This window comes from Colobus angolensis, unplaced genomic scaffold (genome assembly GCF_000951035.1).
Source record: "Colobus angolensis palliatus isolate OR3802 unplaced genomic scaffold, Cang.pa_1.0 Scaffold83, whole genome shotgun sequence".
In the NCBI taxonomy this organism is placed as follows: domain Eukaryota; kingdom Metazoa; phylum Chordata; class Mammalia; order Primates; family Cercopithecidae; genus Colobus; species Colobus angolensis.
Window position 1 is genome coordinate 3,765,560 of NW_012122154.1, and position 15,276 is coordinate 3,780,835.

At 52.7% G+C, this 15,276-nt stretch overlaps 2 protein-coding genes across 4 annotated transcripts in view; one reads left to right on the forward strand and one right to left on the reverse strand.

Annotated features, from left to right (window-relative positions):
• Window positions 1–2,424: 2,424 nt before the first annotated feature.
• Window positions 2,425–4,053, forward strand: MIEN1 (migration and invasion enhancer 1). 2 transcript variants are annotated; one of them, XM_011929889.1, is made up of 4 exons: window positions 2,425–2,806; window positions 2,920–3,017; window positions 3,438–3,514; window positions 3,601–4,053. In XM_011929889.1, the coding sequence occupies exons 1-4, from the start codon at window positions 2,718–2,720 to the stop codon at window positions 3,682–3,684; spliced, it is 348 nt and encodes a 115-aa protein (XP_011785279.1). In that variant the 5' UTR covers window positions 2,425–2,717; the 3' UTR covers window positions 3,685–4,053. The 2 variants fall into 2 exon arrangements, with proteins under 2 accessions (XP_011785279.1, XP_011785278.1); XM_011929888.1 differs by having other exon boundaries at window positions 2,704–2,806; window positions 3,438–4,053.
• Window positions 4,054–4,545: 492 nt separating this feature from the next.
• Window positions 4,546–15,276, reverse strand: part of ERBB2 (erb-b2 receptor tyrosine kinase 2) — a 30,107-nt gene continuing 19,376 nt past the window's right edge. Inside the window, exons 16-27 of one of the 2 annotated variants that reach the window (XM_011929890.1) lie at window positions 13,473–13,520; window positions 9,896–10,034; window positions 9,693–9,815; window positions 9,341–9,439; window positions 8,285–8,470; window positions 7,984–8,139; window positions 7,794–7,869; window positions 7,371–7,517; window positions 6,555–6,652; window positions 6,191–6,379; window positions 5,651–5,903; window positions 4,546–5,508 (exon numbers count right to left, since the gene is read on the reverse strand). In XM_011929890.1, the coding sequence (XP_011785280.1) occupies window positions 5,153–5,508; window positions 5,651–5,903; window positions 6,191–6,379; window positions 6,555–6,652; window positions 7,371–7,517; window positions 7,794–7,869; window positions 7,984–8,139; window positions 8,285–8,470; window positions 9,341–9,439; window positions 9,693–9,815; window positions 9,896–10,034; window positions 13,473–13,520 (1,870 nt within the window). In that variant the 3' untranslated portion in view covers window positions 4,546–5,152. The remainder of the gene's footprint in view (window positions 5,509–5,650; window positions 5,904–6,190; window positions 6,380–6,554; window positions 6,653–7,370; window positions 7,518–7,793; window positions 7,870–7,983; window positions 8,140–8,284; window positions 8,471–9,340; window positions 9,440–9,692; window positions 9,816–9,895; window positions 10,035–13,472; window positions 13,521–15,276) is intronic. The other variant, XM_011929891.1, reaches the window with a different exon arrangement.

Below are 15,276 nucleotides of genomic sequence, written 5' to 3' on the forward strand. Positions count from 1 at the left end.
GCCCGCCTCAGCCTCCCAAAGTGCTGGGATTACAGGCGTGAGCCACCACGTCCGGCCGCCAGTCTGGCCGTTTCTTAAAAAGTTAAATGCTAGCCTGGGCAAAATGGCAAAACCTTGTGTCTACAAAAAATACAAAAAAATTATCTGGGCATGCTGGTGCGTGTCTGTAGTCCCAGCTATTCAGGAGGCTAAGGCAAGAGGATAGCTTGAGTTCAGCAGGTCGAGGCTGCAGTGAGCAGTTTGCGCTGCTGCATTCCAGCCTAGGCAACAGAGCGAGACCCTGTCTCAAAAAAAAAGTTAATCATAAACTTAACACATGACCCAGCAGTTCTACCCTTAGGAATCTACCCAAGAGAAATGAAAACATACACCTATGCAAAGACACCTAAACATCTGTAGCAGCATTCTTCAAAATAGACAAAAAACACTGGAACCCTAAATATCCATCAACTGGTGAATTAAGAAACAAAATGTGGCATAACCACACATGGAGTACGACTCAGCAATGAAAAGGAACAAACTACTCTACACGCTACAGCATGAATGTATCTCAAAAAACATATTGAGTGAAATAAGCCATAAGCAAAAGACCACACAGCATATTATTCTGTTTATATGAAACATCCAGAAAAGGCAAAGTTAGAGACAGAAAGCAGATCAGTGGTTGCATAGGACTGGAATTGGGAGCTGAATTGACCAGAAACAGGTGGGAAGGACTTACCAGGTTGACGGAAACATTCTGTAACTGGATTGTGGTGATGGTTAGGCAACTGTACAAATGACTGCATTTTCTTTATTTTCTTTTTCTTTCTTTCTTTCTTTTTTTTTTTTAATACAGTCTCACTCTGTCGTCCAGTCGTCCAGGCTGGAGTGCAGTGGTGAGATCTCAGCTCACTGAAACCTCCACCTCCCAGGTTCAAGCGATTCTCCTGCCTCAACCTCTGGAGTAGCTGGGATTATAGATATGCGCCACCACACCCAGCTAATTTCTGTATTTTTAGTAGAGACAGGGTTTTGCCGAGTTGGCCAGGCTGATTTTAAACTCCTGGCCTCAAGTGATCCGCCCACCTTGGCCTCCCAAAATGCTGGGATTACAGGTGTGAACCACCATGCCCTGACTATTTTTTTTAAATATATATATTTTTAAAAATGAGCCCGGGTGCTCTATTTTCTCCACTAAAAATAGAAAAATTAGCCCGCGGGGTGGCTGGCGTCTGTAATCCCAGCTACTCAGGAGGCTGAGACAGGAGACTCACTTAGGCCGGGAGGCAGAGGTTGCAGTAAGCTGAGATCGCGCCATTGCACTCCAACCTGGGCAACAGAGAAAGACTCTGACTCAAAAAATATATATATACAAAACTTAGCTGGGCGTGGTGGCTGGCACCTGTAATCTCAGCTACTAGGGAGGCTGAGGCAGGAGAATCGCTTGAACCCAGGAGACGGAGGTTGCAGTGAGCCGAGATGGCACCACTGCACTCAAGTTTGGGCGACAGAGCGGGACTCCGTCTCAAAAAAAAAAAAAAAAAAAAAAAGAAAAGAAAAATAGCCTAAAGGGACACTAGAGTGGGTAGCGTGTTAGGATACCATAGTGGTACCGCAGGCAGGGAAAAGGCAGCGAGGACTTGAGCAGCCTCCATTTCCAGAGTTGCAAAATGGGAATAATGAAACCAGTCCCCCAGTGAGAGGCTGGATGAGAAGGGGATGCGCAGGAACTGTTGGGGGCCACAGCCTGAAGAGTGTCTACGGTTCTCCAGTGCAGACAAGAGGCAGTTACAAAAGACTGGAAAAAGGAGTTTAGAGCTTTGGGATCAGAAACACTTGTGTATGTAACTATAGGGAGGTTCCAAATGGTATCAGCGCCAGGCGTGGTGGCTCACACCTGTAATCCCAGCACTTTGGGAGGCCAAGGCGGGTGGATCATTTGAGGTCAGGAGTTCGAGACCAGCCTGGCCAACATGCTGAAACCCTGTCTCTCCTAAAACAAACAAACGAACAAAAAACTGGTCCGGGTGCGGTGACTCATGTCTGTAATTCCAGCACTTTAGCAGGCCGAGGAGGGTGGATCACCTGAGGTCAAGAGTTCGAGACCAGCCTGACTAACATGGTGAAACCCTGTCTCTACTAAGAACACAAAATTAGCCGGGTGCAGTGGCACGCGCCTGTAGTCCCAACTACTTGGGAAGCTGAGGCAGAAGAATCGTTTAAACCCCGGAGGCGGAGGTTGCAGTGAGCCGAGATCGCGCCATTGCACTCCAGCCTGGGCAACAAGAGTGAAAAAAAAAAAACAAATGCCATCAGCACGTGAGCGAGAAAATGTCAACTATTTCATACATCAGCCACACCCACTCCCATCCCCAGGATGGTTGCCCCACCGCTTTCTCTTTCTTTTGTAAACTGAAAAGCGCTCTGCAGTCTAAGATAGTCCATTAGAGTAAATGAAGCCGTGAAGTCCGGCGGACATCGGGAGTAGGGAAGCCCGGCACTTCAGGAGACCGGGCCGTGGAAGGAGGGTCTGGACCCGTTCCCCCAAACCCTTCCCGGGGCGCGAGCTCCGGAGCTGCTGTACGAGGTCAAAACGTAGCAGTGGCGGAGGCCTACAGGGGGCGCCCGGACGCCACGCTCGGCCCCGCCCCGCCCCGCGCCCGAGGCCCCGCCCCGTCACGAGCCCGCTGAGCGCGTCACACCCGGAAGCAGGGGCCCGAGCTGAGCCGGCAGCTATGAGCGGGGAGCCGGGGCAGACGTCCGTAGCGCCCCCTCCCGAGGAGGTCGAGCCGGGGAGTGGGGTCCGCATCATGGTGGAGTACTGGTGAGCGGTCCCAGCTGGAGGACCCCTACCCTGGTCCCGTGGGCCGGACGGAGGTGGGTCCACGGGAGGCTCCACCCCCGAGTCCCCAGCGCAGCCCCATCTCTTCTCCCCAGTGAACCCTGCGGCTTCGAGGCGACCTACCTGGAGCTGGCCAGTGCTGTGAAGGAGCAGTATCCGGGCATCGAGATCGAGTCGCGCCTGGGGGGCACAGGTGAGGCTCACGGAACACCTGCTGAGTCAGTCTGTACTCTAAATCCCAGCTCTCCCGCTTTCTAGTTCTGACATTGGCTGCTTTATGTAAAGTGCCTGCAGTGCCTGGCACATGGTAAAATGTCCAGCCAACATGAGTTCCCTTCCATATGTCAGGGGGTTCACAGAGGCCTGCGGGGAAAAACCTATTAGACTGCAATCGTGTAGGGTTGGAGGGGAGGGAGTCCTTTATTGAGTGTTGCGAGGGGCGCACAGACAAGGCCTCCCTCAGGTTCCCTGGAGTTGACCCAGGGTTGGGGAATGGCTTAAGGAGCTACAAATGGGTCTCCAGTGGGAGTGGTGGGGGACCCCTTTGAAGGAACTCCTGACTTCTGCCTATGTTCTCAGTGTACCATTTATTTATCTGTTGATTTCTTACCAGGTGCCTTTGAGATAGAGATAAATGGACAGCTGGTGTTCTCCAAGCTGGAGAATGGGGGCTTTCCCTATGAGAAAGATGTGAGTATTTGCAGTGTTGGGAGGACCTCTGGGTCATTCTACCCCAACAGTGCATTATCCTGTCATTCCACATCTCTGTCCTCTAGCTCATTGAGGCCATCCGAAGAGCCAGTAAAGGAGAACCCCTAGAAAAGATCACCAACAGCCGTCCTCCCTGCGCCATCCTGTGACTGCACAGGAGTCTGGGTTCCTGCTCTGTTCTGGGGTCCAAGCCTTGGTCTCCCTTTGGTCCTGCTGGGAACTCCCCCTGCCTCTTTCCCCTACTTAGCTCCTTAGCAAAGAGACCCTGGCCTCCACTTTGCCCTTTCGGGTACAAGGAAGGAATAAAAGATTCCATGGCCTTGGGGGCAGGAGAGAGGCACTCTCCATGGACACTTCCCCAGCCACCTTATACCCCCTTCCCAGGATAAGTGCCCACAAAAGCCTGGTCCACTCTTCACCTCGGTAATACCTGTCTGATGCCACAGTAGATTTTATTTATTTTCCCCAACCCAGGACAATGTCAGCTATTGGCAGTAAAGTGGCACTACAAACACTAACGCTAACTAGTGTGTGTTTCTGTATGTCCAATCTGGGAATGTGGGGGGCACAGAAGTCCGGCCAGCCCAGCCTCTGTACCGCCAGGGTGGCTGTGCTGGCTTGGGTGGGCTTTCTGGACAGCTACTCCTTAGGTCAGTGAGCTCCTCTGGCATAGCCAAGGCAAGGAAAATGAGTCCCACAGTAGACCCTGCCTCGTCTTTTGCCCACCCAACCGCCACTCTCCTCACTCACAAGGAGGAAATAACCCCATTCTGGTGAGTGGCCTTAGGAATTCATTCTAAGAAAGAATGATCTGGTCATCAAAGGGCTCTCAGATCCGAATCCAGCTTCCCGATCCCCCCCAACCCTGAGGCTAGAGAACTGGATGTCAGGCTCCTCATCCAAGCTTTCTGAAGATTCCCAGCCACTCCCTCCAGGAAAAGAGGAGTTGAGTGTAAGGTGAGCAGGAAGGGATGGTGCAGAGCTACCCCCAGACATAGGCCGGTACCTAACTGTTTTCCAAAATATATTTGCAAATGGAGAAAGTGGGTGTGGAGAAGGACCCCCCACATCTGCCTCCCCATACAACACCCATTCTCCCCCTGGGTCTTTATTTCATCTTTAAAAAAACAAAACAAAGTAAAAACTAAACAGAAAAGCACTCTGTACAAAGCCTGGATACTGACACCATTGCTGCTCCTTCCTCATGGGGGGCAGTACTAGGTCTCAGGGACAATCTCTGAATGGGTCACTCTTGTTCTTAGATACTCCCTTAGGGCCACTTCCCCTCTCAGGCCAGCTTCCCTAAGGCTTTCAGTACGCAGGATCTGGAAGGAAAGGGCCAGGCTGGGCTGTGGCATCCACTGGACCCTAGAGTCTCATTGGGCAGGGCCCCAGAATCCACCAAGACTCCCCAATGCTGTTCCTCTTCCAACTAGGCTGGACCCCTTCCAGCCATCTGGGAACTCAAGCAGGAAGTTTCCTTAGGACAGGTTCCTGGCATGGCAGATTCCTCTGGAAGTGGTCGGAGGGCCCTCCCGCCTCTTAATGCCAGTGGAAGTCAGGCCTTCCCTGCTCCCTGACGACACATCGGGGCTTCGGCGGACTTGGCCTTCTGGTTCACACTGGCACGTCCAGACCCAGGTACTCTGGGTTCTCTGCTGTAGGTGTCCCTTTGAAGGTGCTGGGTGGAGCCCCCCGCTCTGATGGGTCCTGGTCCCAGTAATAGAGGTTGTCGAAGGCTGGGCTGAAGGCAGGAGGAAGGTGGGGCTGAGGGGCAGCTCCTCCCCGGGGTGCCAAGTACTCGGGGTTCTCCACAGCACCCCCAAAGGCAAAAACGTCTTTGACAACCCCATTCTTCCCTGGGGAGAGAGTCTTGGGCCTTTCCAGAGTGGCACCAGTAGGTCGGGCAGGAGACAGAGGGCCCTCTTGGGGCGAAGGGGGCTGTGGCCGAACATCTGGCTGGTTCACATATTCTGAAAGGCCAAGAGAAGATGACCTGTTAGGGGAAGGAACCCCGGTGTCGCTGCCACTCCCTCTGCCCCCACAGTGGACCCTGGGCTGAGGGTCCTCCCCTCCCCCGCCCATCAGTCTCTCTGCTTAGACCGGACTCCATACCGGGCTGGGGGCTGCAGGTCAGGGGGGCAACGTAGCCGTCAGTCTCAGAGGGCAGGGGTACCGTGGGGTCCTCACTGTACCGCTGTAGAGGGCTGGGGTCATGTGCGGGAAGGCTTTGTAGCCCCTTGGCTGCCCCCATTCCCAGGTCACCATCAAATACATCAGAGCCAGTCCCTTCGGAGGGTGCCCGTGGAGACCTGGGGGCCTCCTCTTCAGAGGGCTCCAGCCCTAGCGTCAGGTCCCCACCGCCACTCTGGGGACAAGAAAGAAAGTCATGATGGGAGTCATGGACCTGGGATGGGGACTCCATGGGAGGTGACAGGGTCACAGGAGAAAAACAGAGGTCACCTTTGGGGTATGACATAGTCACCGTGGAGAGAATGGGGTCACAGAGGTTGGAAGGCAGTAAGAATTTTTTGTAGGGATAATGGGGTCTCCTTGAGAGGTGACAGTTGAGGGAACATCAGAGAAAGGGACCCTAGTCGACCGGGGATGGGGGAGGTAAGCAGATAGCCACACGGTGTGACCGAAGGCACTGACCCTGGTAGATGAGCTGCGGTGCCTGTGGTGGACCATGCCCCCAGTGCCCAGGGCAGGGTCTGGACAGAAGAAGCCCTGCTGGGGTACCAGATACTCCTCAGCATCCACTAGGTCCCCCATGTCATCATCCTCCAGCAGTGAGCGGTAGAAGGTGCTGTCCAAGGGAGTGGCTGGGCCCAAGTCCTCATTCTGCGGAGGAAGGAGAGGTGGGATGGTGGCCCCTCCCCAGCCCAGCATGCAGCCTTCCGTGAAGAAGGCTCAAGGCAGGTGAGGGGCCTGGCACACTGGACTCATCTCTCCTTCCCACCCTCTGCAGGAGGGTGCTCTTAGCCACAGGCAGGGATGGGGCACAGAGGCCCAGTACCTGGATGACCACAAAGCGCTGGGGGTCCCTGGCCATGCGGGAGAATTCAGACACCAGCTCCCGGAATCTCGGCCGACATTCAGAGTCAATCATCCAACCTGGGGCAGGAGGGAGGTCAGCATCTAGTCCCGGGCCCTGTGTGCTTGCTGCCTCTCCCCTCCCACTCCCGCTCCAGTCTGGTCTAGACAGTCCCAAGGGACAGCCCAAAGCCCTTGGTGGTAGAGAAGTAGTACCAGACTCTGGGGGCTTCAGCCAGAACCTTCGGGCATCTCTACTAGTTTCCCTTTTAATTTTTTTTTCTTTTTGTTTGCTTTTTTATTTTTTTGAGATGAGGTTTCACTCTGTTGCCCAGGCTGGATTTCAGTGGCGCAATCATAGCTTACTGGCACCTTAAACTGGGCTCAAGTGATCTTCCTGCCTCAGCCTCTCCCGAGTAGCTGGGACTACAGGAACACACCACCACCATACCCAGTGAATTTTTTTATTTTTTGTAGAGATAGGGTCTCACTGTGTTGCCCAGTCTGGCCTTGAACTCCTGGCTTCAAGGGATCTTCCCACCTCAGCCTCCCAAAGTACTGGGATTATAGGCATGAGCCACTGTGCCCAGCTTAATATTGTACATAAGGTTCTCTAGTTGTTCCTCAAGAGTGGCTTTGGACTTTGACTGTAAAAGGGATATGAGAAGGTTTTGAGACTCCTAATATACCAGGGCTCCTGGGTCTACATAATCCTGGTCCCCTTTCATGCCTCTTGTGGGCTTCTCCACCCAGGACCTCCCACCCTCCTCCAGGCAGCCCGCACAGCTCAGCCACGCACATTTGACCATGATCATGTAGACATCAATGGTGCAGATGGGGGGCTGGGGCAGCCGCTCCCCCTTTTCCAGCAGGTCGGGGATCTCCCGGGCTGGGATCCCATCGTAAGGTTTGGCCCCAAAAGTCATCAGCTCCCACACAGTCACACCTAAGGCAGAGACAGGGTCAGGAGTGGGAGGGCCAGAGGTTCTGCCCAGGAGTCTGGCATCATGGCAGCAGGGGGGAGATGTGATGCCAGGAGACAGAATCTACCCAGTCTTTCCCTAATCCTGGGAAGTGCACAGACCCTGTAAGGTGGGGCACAGGCAGCCGCTTCCCTCCCTCCACATGCTGAGGTGGCCCCATAATTCTCCCCATCCCAGCTCTCATCCTCCCTCCAGCCATGACTCCTCACCCACCCCTCCCAACGCTCCCCACCACACACCATAACTCCACACATCACTCTGGTGGGTGAACCGCCGTCGGAGAATGGACTCCAGCGCCATCCACTTGATGGGCACCTGGGAGGGCAGAAGAGCAAGTCCTCCAACTGTGTGTGGTAGGGAGGTGGCCACTCAGATTTCTCCCAGGGGCCAGACCCCACTCCACCGGCTTCCTCTGCTCCTTCACCTAACCTTGCCCCCATCTGCATGGTACTCCGTCTCGTCAATGTCCAGCAGCCGAGCCAGCCCAAAGTCTGTAATTTTGACATGGTTGGGACTCTTGACCAGCACGTTCCGAGCAGCCAAGTCCCTGTGTACGAGCCGCACATCCTCCAGGTAGCTCATCCCCTGGAATGGGAAGCACCCATGTAGGCCTTCTGGGAGGGCCCGGCTCTGGTCATGTGCCCAGGAAGAGTCACCATCCTACCCCTTGTGGACATAGGGGCTTGCTCCAAAGGGACCTGCAAAGAGCCCAGGGGCCCTAAGTGCATACCTTGGCAATCTGCATACACCAGTTCAGCAGGTCCTGGGAGCCCAGGCGTCCGCGGTTTTCCCGGACATGGTCTAAGAGGCAGCCATAGGGCATAAGCTGTGTCACCAGCTGCACTGTGGATGTCAGGCAGATGCCCAGGAGGCGGGAGACATATGGGGAGCCCACACCAGCCATCACGTATGCTTCCTGGGGACAAGGGTACACTGAGAGGGTATGGGAGACCTCATACCCCCAAACACCACACAGCCTCCCAACCATCACAAACCACAGCCGGGGCGCACAGCCTGTGAATGCCCAAAGTACCAGCCTGGCCAACATGGTGAAACCCTGTCTCTACTAAAAATACAAAAATTAGGCCGGGCGCGGTGGCTCACGCCTGTAATCCCAGCACATTGGGAGGCCGAGGCGGGCGGATCACGAGGTCAGGAGTTTGAGACCAGCCTGGCCAACATGGTGAAACCCCATCTCTACTAAAAATACAAAACTTAGCTGGGCGTGATGGCTCACACCTATAATCCCAGTTACTCAGGAGACTGAGGGAGGAGAATCGCTTTAACCTGGGAGGCCGAGCCAAGACCGCGCCATTTCACTCCAGCCTGGGTGACAGAGTGAGACTCTGTCTCAGGAAAAAAAAAAAAAAAACAGGCAGGTGCTTATAATTCCAGCTACTCAGGAGCCTGAGGCATGAAAATCGCTGGAGCCCAGGAGGTGGAGGTTTGCAGTGAGCTGAGATCACGCCACTGCACTCCAGCCTGGGTCACAGAGCAAGGCTCCATCTCAAAAAAAAAAAAAACAGGCAGGTGCTTATAATTCCAGCTACTCAGGAGCCTGAGGCATGAAAATCGCTGGAGCCCAGGAGGTGGAGGTTTGCAGTGAGCTGAGATCACGCCACTGCACTCCAGCCTGGGTCACAGAGCAAGGCTCCATCTCCAAAAAAATAGTCTAGGTTTGTGGGAGTCATATCTCCCCAAACCCTAATGAAGAGAGACCAGAGCCCAGACCTGCAGCCAGGGGGTCCTTCCTGTCCTCCCAGCAGAAGAGGGTAGAGGGGCTTACGTCTAAGATTTCTTTGTTGGCTTTGGGGGATGTGTTTTCCCTCAACACTTTGATGGCCACTGGAATTTTCACATTCTCCCCATCAGGGATCCAGATGCCCTGGGCAGAAAGAAGAGGATATGAGTGAGAAGAGCGTCGGCTGGATCCTACCTGCCTTCCAGGAGATCATTACTTGTGCTCCAAACATCCTTCCCCCACCCTGGGGCTTGGTCCGGTTCCCTTCTTCTCCAGTAACTGCCCTCCCCCAAATACTGCCTCCGGCTCTTGCCCCTCCCATCGGAACTGCTGACCACACCCCTCCAGGCACCGCCCCCACCCTCTGGGGCCGCCCACCCCAGGACCTGGCGCTGACCTTGTAGACTGTGCCAAAAGCTCCAGATCCAAGCACCTTCACCTTCCTCAGCTCCGTCTCTTTCAGGATCCGCATCTGCGCCTGGTTGGGCATCGCTCCACTCGGTGTCAGTGGCTCCACCAGCTGGGGTGAGGGGGTGGTGGGTCAGTGCTGGGAGCCAGTGCAGACCCCACGCGGGCTGGCAGGCCTTCACCCCGCCTCACCTCCGTTTCTTGCAGTAGCCTCCGCATGGTGTACTTCCGGATCTTCTGCTGCCGTCGCTTGATGAGGATTCCAAAGACCACCCCCAAGACCACGACCAGCAGAATGCCCACCACAGCAGAGATGATGGACGTCAGAGGGCTGGGGGCGGAGCCAGGGTCAGGGATTGAGGGCTAATTTGGGGTGGGAGGGACAAAGGGGGCCCACGGGGGACATGAAGAAGGTGTTTGGCATTCGGAAAGGGAAGTCGGAAGGGTGACCCACAGGCTTGGACCCTCTCCTACTCTAAACCTGCCTTGGCTCCCACTGCCTCCACAATAAAGTCCAAACTCCTTGTAGGCAATCAGAGCCCTCTCTGCATCTCCAGATTCTCTATACTCTTGGCCTTGGCTCTGCCTTAGGGCTCCAATGCTTTATGGTGTAAAAATCACTAAGGACGCTGGGTGCGGTGGCTCAAGCCTGGAATCCCAGCACTTTGGGAGGCTGAGGCGGGTGGATCACAAGGTCAGGAGTTCGAGACCGGCCTGGCCAACATAGTGAAATCCCGTCTCTACTAAAAATACACACACACACAAAAATTAGCTTGGCGTAGTGTGAGTGCCTGTAATCCCAGCTGCTTGGGAGACTGAGGCAGGAGAATCACTTGAACCCAGGAGACGGAGGTTGCAGTGAGCCGAGATTGCCCCACTGCACTACAGCCTGGGCAACAGTAAGAGACTCCATCTCAAAAAAAAAAAAAAATCACTAAGGAGACTGTTAATACACATATCCCTCAACACCATGGGGCCACATCCTGATAAACCAATTGTAAGTTGAAACTGAAAATGCATTTAAGACACCTAGCCTGGCTCACACGTGCCCAGAACATTTACACTGCCAGCAGCTTACAGTTGGGCAGAATCATCTGACACAAAGCCTATTTTATAATAAACTGTTAAACAGTTTGTGTTATTTATTTATTTATTTAGTTTTGAGACAAGGTCTTCCTGTGTTGCCCAGGCTGAGTGCAGTGGTGAGATCATGGCCCACTGCAGCCTTGACCTCCGGGCTCAAGCAATCCTTCCACCTCAGCTGCCCAAGTAGTTGGGACTACAGACACACGCCACCACATTCGGCTAGTTTTTTAATTTTTTTGTAGAAATGGGGTCTCACTGTGTTGCACAGGCTGGTCTCGAGCTTCTGACCTCAAAGGATCCTCCCACCTTGGCCTCCCAAAGTGCTGGGATTACAGGTGTGAGCTACTGTGCCTGGCTATGTAATTTACTGAATACTGAAAGTAGGGCTGGGCACAGTGGCTTGAGGTTGAGGTGGGCGGATCACCTGAGGTCGAGAGTTCGAGACCAGTCTAACATGGAGAAACCCCATCTCTACTAAAAATACAAAATTAGCCAGGCATGGTGGTGCATGCCTGTAATCCCAGCTACTCTGGAGGCTGAGGAGGAGAATCACTTGAACCTGGGAGATGGAGGTTGCGGTGAGCCAAGATTGTGCCATTGCACTCCAGCCTGGGCAACAACAACGAAACGTCTCAAAAAAAAAAAAAAAAAAATGAAAAACAGAATGGCTGTATGGGTATTCAAGGTACGGTTTTTACTGAATGTATGTTATTGCTTTCCCACCATTGTAAAGTCAAAAAATCCTGAGTAATATCATGGCAAATCAGGGACCATCTGTATGCATACAATTTTGGGGCCCCACCCCCAGAGATTCTGACTGTTGCATGGGTACAGGAATGTACACCCGATGATTTTGATGTTCTAGCCAAAATTTCCACCCACAGGTCATGCTTTTCCACACCTCCCAGTGTTTGCATAGGCTGTCCCTTCAGCTTGGACCACCATTTCTCCACAGGGTCATCTTTTAAGACTTGGCTTAGCCAGGCGTGGCTCACGCCTGTAATCCCAGCACTTTGGGAGACCAAGGCAGGTGGATCACCTGAGGTCAGCAGTTCAAGACCAGCCTGGCCAACATGGCGAAACCCTGTCTGTACTAAAAATACAAAAATTAGCCGGGCATGATGGCACATGCCTGTAATCCCAGCTACTACAGGGGCTTAGACAGGAGGATTGCTTGAACCTGGGAGGTAGAGGTTGCAGTGAGCCAAGATCGTGCCATTGCACTGGGGCCTGGGCAACAGAGCAAGACTCCATCTAAAAAAAAAAAAAAGACTCAGCTCATTGCCAGGAGTGGTGGCTCATGCCTGTAATCCCAACACTTTGGGAGGCCAAAACAGGAGGATCACTTAAGCCCACGAGTTTGAGACCAGCTTGGGCAACGTCGTGAGATCCTGTCTACACAAAAAAAAATTTTTAATTAGCCAGGTGTGGTGGCACGCTCCCATAGTCCCAGCTGTCGCAGCAGGGTCATTTGAGCCCAGGAGGCCAAGGCTGCAGTGCCCCTGTGATTGCACCACCACATTCAAGACTGGACAACAGAGCAAGAGCCTGTCTCAATCACTCAATAAAAAGATAACATATCTGGCTGGGCACAGTGGGTAACGTCTGTAATCCCAGCACTTTGGCAGGCCGAGGTGGGTGGATCTCGAGGTCAAGAGATCGAGACAATCCTGGCCAACAAGGTGAAACCCCGTCTCTACTAAAAATACAAAAATTAGCTGGGTGTGGTGGCGTGTGCCTGTAATCCCAGCTACTCAGGAGCCTCAGGCCAGGAGGCAGAGGTTGCAGTGAAATGAGATGGCACCACTGTACTCCAGCCTGCCGACAGAGTGAGACTCCGTCTCAAAAAAAAAAAAGAGAAAGATAGTGCATCCTGGGATAGATGGAGCTCCTGCATGTTGATCCAATATTCTTGTCATCCTGTCCTCTCCGCACCCCCTTGCTTAGCACAGGGTCTGGCACATACCAAGCCTATAACACATACTCATTTCACGGACAGATGATTGCCTAAGACAAAGACTCCAGTCTGTTTTTCTACCCAAAGTCCTTCCCAAAGGTCCCCACTGCCCAGACAGTCAAGTCCCACCCTGTGGCTTGGGTCCAGGGCCTCTGGCCTCCAGGTCAGACCCCACCCTGACTCTAATGACCCCCTTACTCCTGTGCTTACTCAACAGCCCCCGACACCAGAACTGTGAAGACATCCTGGATTTCCTGATGCCTCCCCCTCCAGTGTCACCTGGCACCCCAATGCTTTCCACCTAAATGCAAGTGCAATTCCTGCTCCTCTCTCAAAGCCTGGCTCAAATACCACCTCCTCCTTGAAGCCTCCCGCCATCCCCAGTTAAGAGTTCATCGCTCCTTCAGCGGTGCGGCTGCACTCTTCTCTGCCTCCCTTGACTTCCAAGGAGTTGAACTTTGCCCGAGTCCCTCACAAGGCATCAAGTTACTCCAGGGTGGGGAGGGACTGGGTTTTCTAGCCATCTTTCCCTGCGGTCCCCTCCCCTCAGTTTTGGAGCAGGTCCTCTGTCACTTGTTGAAGTGGAAAATGACAGGAGGTTCCACAGTGGAAGAGTGAGTGGGAAGGGACGTATGTCAGGGGGTCCCCTCCCTACAGCAGTGACCACCCAGCATCCAGTGGGGGAATGAAGGGCAACGAGGGGTACATCCTGGGGTCCAAGCCAACCTGGCTCTCTGCTCAGCGGGGCAGCCCTTGTCATCCAGGTCCACACAGCTGCAGGAGAAAGAGTCTCATCAACAATTCTGGGAACCACCCTCTTGGAAACCGCCGTTCCAGTCTCACAACAAACCCGGGAGGGGTGTGGCTGGGTCATTATCCCCATTTGACAAAGGTAGAAACTGGGCTCAAGGCCATCAGTGCTCCTTCTACCACCCCACAAGGAGACTCCTTCTCCAGCCAAGGAACCCACATGCCCCCTCCCCTGCAGCGCCTTGTGGTGGGTAGGAAGCAGGGAGGGGCACCCAGAAAAGCAAGTCCGGGAGCTCAACTATTCCCTCCATAGAAGAATCCCAGGGTAAACTGATACGACTTCTCCAGAGAACGGTTTGGCAACACCTGTGAAATATTATCTATGATGCAGCAGATCCTCCTCTGAATATAGACCGTACATATTGCTTGCAAATGCTTTTTTCACTTAACAGAATCTTGCAATGTTTTTCCATGTTCTAATACCGTGATCTGGATCTAGGATCCATATGGATCTGGACCCATATTCTCTTTTTTTTTTTTTTTTTTTTTTTGAGACGGAGTTTCGCTCTGTTGCCCAGGTTGGAGTGCACTGGTGTAGTCTTGGCTCACCGCAACCTCCGCCGCCCAGGTTCAAGCAATTCTTCTGTCTCAACCTCTCAAATAGCTGGGATTACAGGTGCCCACCACCATGCCCGGCTAATTTTTGTATTTTTAGTAGAGATGGGGTTTTGCCATGTTGGCCAGGCTGGTCTTGAACTCCTGACCTCAGGTGATCTGCCTGCCTCGGCCTCCCAAAGTGCTGGGATTATAGGCGTGAGCCACTGCGCCCAGCCCGGACCCATATTCTTTTAATTTTTCTCATTTAGTTGTCTTTAAATTGAAACGCATGAATACATCCTTGTGATAAACATTGCCAGCACTACATACCCTAAAAATGCCAATGTGTGGACACTAGGGGGCATACAGAAGAAGGCTCACTTGTGTATGGAGCTCAATTGCAATAAACTGCGAAAACAGGGAAACAAGCTCAATATCCCTCAAAAACAAAGTGAAATTACATCCATGTTACAGGTTGAGTAATTAAAAAAAAAATAAAGATGGTAGATCTATCTGTACTCATAAGAAAGGATACCTCAAGTCGGAGGGAAAGTAAAGTGCAGAACAGTATGAAGAGAATGATCCCATTTACATTACAAAATGTACACAAACACAAATCTGATGACAAGTGGAACTATATGAAATTGCTGTTTCTTGACCTTTTTTTTTTTTTTTTTTGAGACAAGAGTCTTGTTCTGTCGCCCAGGCTGGAGTGCAGTGGCACAATCTAGGCTCATTGCAACCTCCACCTCACGGGTTTTCTCCTACCTCAGCCTCCCAAGTAGCTGGGATTTCAGGTGTGCATCACCACACCTGGCTAATTTTTGTATTTTTAGTAGAGACAGGGTGTCGCTATGCTGGCCAGATTGATCTCGAACTCCTGATCTCAAGTGATCCGCCTGCCTCAGCCTCCCAAAGTGCTGGGATTACAGGTGTGAGTCACCGCGCACCCAGGTTCTTGACCATTTTTGGTTTACACAAACAGCAATCTTATTTGACTCAACCTAATATAAATGTAGTATGTCTATATAAGTGTGCAGAAAAGAGCCCAGAAGGATGAACACACAAGTCAATGCAGTGGTTCTCCCCAGCCGACAGGAGAGACTGGGTGAACAGGGAGTTGAGTGAAAGGGCACGTTGGTTTTGTAACACTTATACTTTTTTTTTTTTTTTTTTTTTTTTT